The following is a 5,630-nucleotide window of genomic DNA, read 5'->3' as shown; positions in this document are numbered from 1 at the left end:
TTCTACTCATTGGGATATTACAAATATATTATTTATTTATAACAATCTACCCAATGTTCAATTTATTCAAAATTATAAAAATTATCAAATCAAAACTTGGTAATGATACCTATATAAGCTCAGTTGAAAACTCATACTCCGATTTCACTTAAAACCAAACTTTGTTATTTTGCATTTACAGTTTTTCTGAGGATATTAATGTATGAAATATGTATCCTAATAACATTTCGTACTTTAATTTTTGATTCTGCGTTGTATAAATATGATAATTCTTGGGATGCATCCGGAATTTTTCAGGGATACATATATTGGAGATCACTAAATTATGGATTCAGATATGCCACTAATAATACTTAGTTGCTTTTGGGTTGCAACCCGCTAGGACATATAAACAGAAAATGGTAAGACAATATTTTACTTTCATTTAGCATATGCACACACATGATTATAATTATGAATCTAGTTGATTGTTACTGTTTTGGTTTTAGAGCTCCGTAAAACATTAACTCTGGAGAGGTTAAACATTGATCTCATAGGTTCCCAAGATGAAAACACATGAGACATCCTTGAGATAGATAAATAAACAGGGGATTTGAAGCATTTTACTATAATCTTAGAAACAAACGGCAACACTTTTCAGAATTTCTCCCCAAACCGCTTGTTGTCGGATTTGCAATTGTTGTAACTAGGGTACACGAAACGTTAATTACTTTGAATGAAATGCCTCAGCGACAGTCACAACAGTGTACATATATCATCCACTGAATCCTTAATAATTAAAGATTCCATGTTGATATAGTCTTAGTTAACTGGATTCTTTTTATTGAACTTTTTCGACTAAATTAGGTTTTCATACTACTGAGAAATGCATAAACTTGAATCGTCAAAACATTCAATTAAATTCCTAATTATTCTGTTTATTTTTTAACACACACTGACATACCTACCATAATAAAATAGTTAAATGGTTTAGCTATTTGTCTTTTAATGAAGGCTTAAAGTCAACTTCATATTCGTTTTGTATAAATTGGTAGAAATATTAACCACTCACACCATAAATATTTCCTACATTCTAGAATACAGGCAGGTAATTAGCTTGTGCGACCATACTAAACATAAAAGCAACACATAGACGTTTCCGTTTACATGTTTCACATGAGGAATGTAAATTGAGTAAAATTTATAATAAAGTACTTTATATCGTTGATATTTTGTTGGCTGCTAAAAAGTAATTGTAACTTACTGGTTGTTATCTTTAAGTTGGTGAAACCAGTAGTTGAAAACTGACATTGTACCAGATAAAATGTCGCCCTGTCCACCGCATCTGCGAGGTGATCCCTGATCCACACACTGTACAGCTTTTATTAAATATAATCAAAAATCAAGATGGAGTGATGGATATAATTGTAATGATGAAATTAAAGAGGTTGGAAGCAAATTTCTGAGTTCAATATTAATAGGTATGTGTCTGTAGGTGAATTTATTAATAGGATAGCTCTTTACAAGCAGGTCATTCTATTTAAACCTAGAAATTCTCAAACATTTGCTGCGCATACTTTTGTTGCAATATAATAACCTAAAGAAAAGAATCGTAACACTGAAGCATTAGCAATCTGACATGGGACGAGTCAGGCATTTCTGGATAGACAAATACGCTATATAATATGAAAGAGCAAAACATTAGTAATATATGACTAATTCCTTGATCTATATTTTAACATAGCATACTATGAGATACTTATAGATATTCTGAACTTTTGGTGATTTCAGTGGATAAAAAGCTTATGGAAAAATGTAAAACAGTTGGAATTTTCTGGTATAGATATTGCTGCCCAACATTTCCTGTTTTTAGGGATATATTTTAACTTTCTAAATAATAATACCATTTTACCAATCGACAGATTACTAAAAATATGGACTTGAAATTTAGTCTATAAGAGTGATTTATGTAAGCGAAAATCAATGACAATATACTCAATTACAGAGGAAACTGTCATTTATTATACTCTTCAGTATATGGTTGTGGAGATTGTTGAGTTTTGATTGAGATTATACTTTTTCAGTACGGAGTTGTAAAGATCGTTGAATTTCATTTTAATCATGGACCGATCTAAGTTAGACAATCAATAAAAAAATAGGAGGAACTGGGTGGCCGTTTTGTCCCAGTGTGTGGCTCCTCAGAAATGGACACCCACGACCCCGCATGCGAGAGTCGAACTCAGGACTTTCGTTTGTGCACAAGAACACTTGATCTTTAGACTACTCAGCCGCCATCCAATGATGTAAATGTCTAACGTAAATCGCCCTATGATTTCAACGTAATTCAACAATCTCCACAACCTCATACTGACAATTATCATGCGCCCACTAGTGATTAAAGAACAGAATTTCGGAGTTTCAGTATGAAGCCGTGACCACTGCGGCTAAACCTTATCGGGTGTGAAGGAGTTATCCAGCATAGAGAATGGAAATGGTCGTCCCATGTTGTGGATTGATGGAAGTTAGACAACACTTGCTGGATGCCGGCTCGATGCTCTAAAGATCAAACGTTCTTGTGCACAAACGAAGGTCCTGAGTTCGATTCTCGCATGCGGGGTCGTGGGTGCCCATTTCTGAGGAGCCGCACACTGGGACGAAACGGCCACCCAATGCTTCCATGTTTTCAGTGTTTGTCTAACTCAAATCGGCCTATGATCCCAATGAAATTTTTACTTGTCTTGAATTACTTGGAACTAAGTTAACCCATAAAAGATCATAGTTCGACAACCCCCATTAACATAAGGACTATACCACTTATTGAGTAAAAGTTAATAATTCCGTCGCGATATCTGAGTCTTTGTAGCTAGGTCGAAATTTGATCTAGATAATTTTATGGTTTAAAGGTGGTGGCAGAATGCCTACGTTGATTGAGATGGGCTAAAATGTGAGCATTTAGGTATTTATTACTCAAGAAAATCTCGAAATTTGGAGATATGATATTAAGAGAATGGATAGTAGTTGCCATTAGACAACAATAAAATCAAAGGAAACTTTTAGAACAATATAACGCAGATGAAATGGTCAATTTGCTACATCTTTGTATGTTGCACAAATTACCATGATGAAATAAACTTGTCCAAACCAAGATGTGTGGAGTTTTTATTATGATATGGTATACATTTACATGTTTCGAAGATGTATATAGATGAAGAACCTGGGATTTCTGGTATTTTCATCCCTTCTTGACGTAGTTCATTTATTTTTACGCTTCACATATCAAAGCTGACGAACAGAAAGCAGCTCCTTCACCGATAAAGGCAAGTATATTTCCAGTTTTTTTTAAAACTATCATTGTAAACCTATGATTCAATGTTCTAAGCACTGAGGTCGGATTAGGTTAGTCAGGAAATGGATGTGCAAGTTTATCTATCTGCCATGCAATCAATCCCAGGTTTCTGTTTAGTGGGTTAGCATATTCATACACCTAAACCGAACTAGGTACATAATAATGTAGGAGTGGACTTGAAGAAGCCCCCAAATGCCCTGGTACGGCCGAGAGTGGAGAGAGAACGCTCTCCCTCTCGAAATGCTTTCACACAGCCATGCGTATATAGCCTCTGTCAGGGAAGTCCTAATCACTGCCTTCTCACAGTGGCATTACTGTTGTTTACGAAAGTGAGAGGACGAAAAGCGAATGTCCGGCGTTTTAACCGGGTTGGTGGACACGGAAAGTTCACCTAGGGAAGTTGGAAAACCCTGATTCTAAACCAATGGTGCACATAGGCTCCAGTATCCTGAGGGAACAAATGGCGTATGAATCAATCGTTGGCCATCGGCTACCATGGGACTACATCTCTTTACGATGCTCCACTGCCTTGTGGATCAGATCTCTAGGTCAAAGGCTCAATTTAATAACACAGTCTTGTGAGAAGCCATCAGTGAGCCACATTATGTCATTGCGTTTCATCTATCACTTAGCATTCTATCTATTGATTCTAAAAATCGAAAATTTCGCCCAACCAATCATAGATTGAGATGTTAATCTATTCGCCCTCAAATACAAGGTGGTTAACAGCATTACTGGGACCCATAATAGGAACCATGGAGAAGAATATTGAGAAATTTAAATTTTATGATAATCATTCAACTTATTCTTGCATTATCTCTTTGCGTGTTTGAATGTGATAAGATAAATAAGTCAGTCCTTGAAAACTATTACAGCTGCACGAAGCGTTTAGCTAATACTATACAGAGGCTTTCTTCCGAGTGACACATAAAAAGAGGTATCATTATCAACAAAGACCTAAGTAGTAGAAATTAAAAAACTTACATAAGGCTTACAGTAATATATTGAACATAATTTAGTAGAAAAGCAATAAATTATCAGGAAAATTACTTGTTTGACCATTTGATATAATATCTGTAGGACCTTTATGGACAATAGTGACACCAAGTTTTTCAGCAAGAGATCTTGTCGCATCTTTGGTATCATATGGTTGAGATGAAAACTGAATAAATGCGTTGATTATATTATTGACATAATTACCACAGAATAATATAACCTTGAAAACTCAACAACGTTTGGAGTAAGAATAGTCTTATCATAACCTTCTATGAGTGATGGATTTTGAGTAACGATATGTAAAGCATCAGCATCAATGACAATAGGCTTATTAGATTTTCTGCAATAATCTATCAGCTACAAAGTATTATTATTATTATTAAAAAGTGAATCGTAATAAAAAGAACTTTTGTAGTATTTTCAACGTTCTCCGTTAGTCCCAGACCAGGTCCAAATGTAATTGCATGAACTCTGTCCATACATTTGGTCGCTTCTGCTAGAATTCCATCTCTAGAAATTAGGTAGCAATATTGACTGTTTATACAGAGAATTACAGAACAGGATGAACGATCAATTCAGGACTATATGACTTGATAACAGGAGAGGAAGAAGCAGAACATACTACATGAACTAAATCAGCGCCCTAGAATTTTTTATTATTTGTGTATGTTAAACTTACACAATGCAAAGCACTAATAGCGGAAAAGTATGGTGCTCCAGTATATCTGATAGCTATCAACAATACATGCATGAACTGACTCTTTTGATCCTCCGACTACAGCGATTCTTCCCATTTGACCTTTATGAAGACCATGTGTTAACTGAGGAATCGAATTAGTTATATCATCAATCATAATACAGTAGTGTAGCCACAAACACGGATTATACCACTGAAAGTAGGAACATCTGTAAAGAAAATCAAATAGGGTTTTTAAGCCAATTAATAAACAGTGATGAGCTTAATCGTTTAACAGTGAATTGTTTGTCCGAAGAGTGTTCTAGATATATAAGACTTTAACAGGTGAACGATGAACGTAAGTTGATGAATCCAATAAAAGATTAGACAGTGAGACTATAATTTATGGACGACCATTGGGCAACGTCAGGATTATAGTTTCAGTGTGGAAAGGACATGAGACTAGGTAGCCTTTGTTAGTCCTGGCAATGGTGATCTCTCAGTCGATCTAAGTTTCTTTTGAAAGCATAGACAGATGGAGTTTTAATCACCTGTTGGAAGACGAATTCTATTCGTTGATGATTTTATGTGAAAGTTAATAGTCAGCTGACAAGTAATTTGTCCTCGCGTTGT

The 5,630-nt window shown here is 35.2% G+C and overlaps 1 protein-coding gene across 1 annotated transcript in view; it reads right to left on the bottom strand.

Annotated features, from left to right (window-relative positions):
• Positions 1-5,229, bottom strand: part of Smp_000470 (0710008K08Rik protein) — a 7,352-nt gene extending 2,123 nt beyond the window's left edge. Inside the window, exons 1-7 of the mRNA XM_018790412.1 lie at positions 5,081-5,229; positions 5,001-5,046; positions 4,876-4,964; positions 4,729-4,831; positions 4,526-4,678; positions 4,376-4,487; positions 1,244-1,358 (exon numbers count right to left, since the gene is read on the bottom strand). Coding sequence (XP_018646322.1) covers positions 1,244-1,358; positions 4,376-4,487; positions 4,526-4,678; positions 4,729-4,831; positions 4,876-4,964; positions 5,001-5,046; positions 5,081-5,175 — 713 coding nt within the window. The 5' untranslated portion in view covers positions 5,176-5,229. The remainder of the gene's footprint in view (positions 1-1,243; positions 1,359-4,375; positions 4,488-4,525; positions 4,679-4,728; positions 4,832-4,875; positions 4,965-5,000; positions 5,047-5,080) is intronic.
• Positions 5,230-5,630: the final 401 nt, after the last annotated feature.

Source organism: Schistosoma mansoni (assembly GCF_000237925.1).
Source record: "Schistosoma mansoni, WGS project CABG00000000 data, supercontig 0113, strain Puerto Rico, whole genome shotgun sequence".
Taxonomy (NCBI): Eukaryota; Metazoa; Platyhelminthes; class Trematoda; order Strigeidida; family Schistosomatidae; genus Schistosoma; species Schistosoma mansoni.
This window is presented reverse-complemented; position numbering and strand designations above follow the sequence as displayed.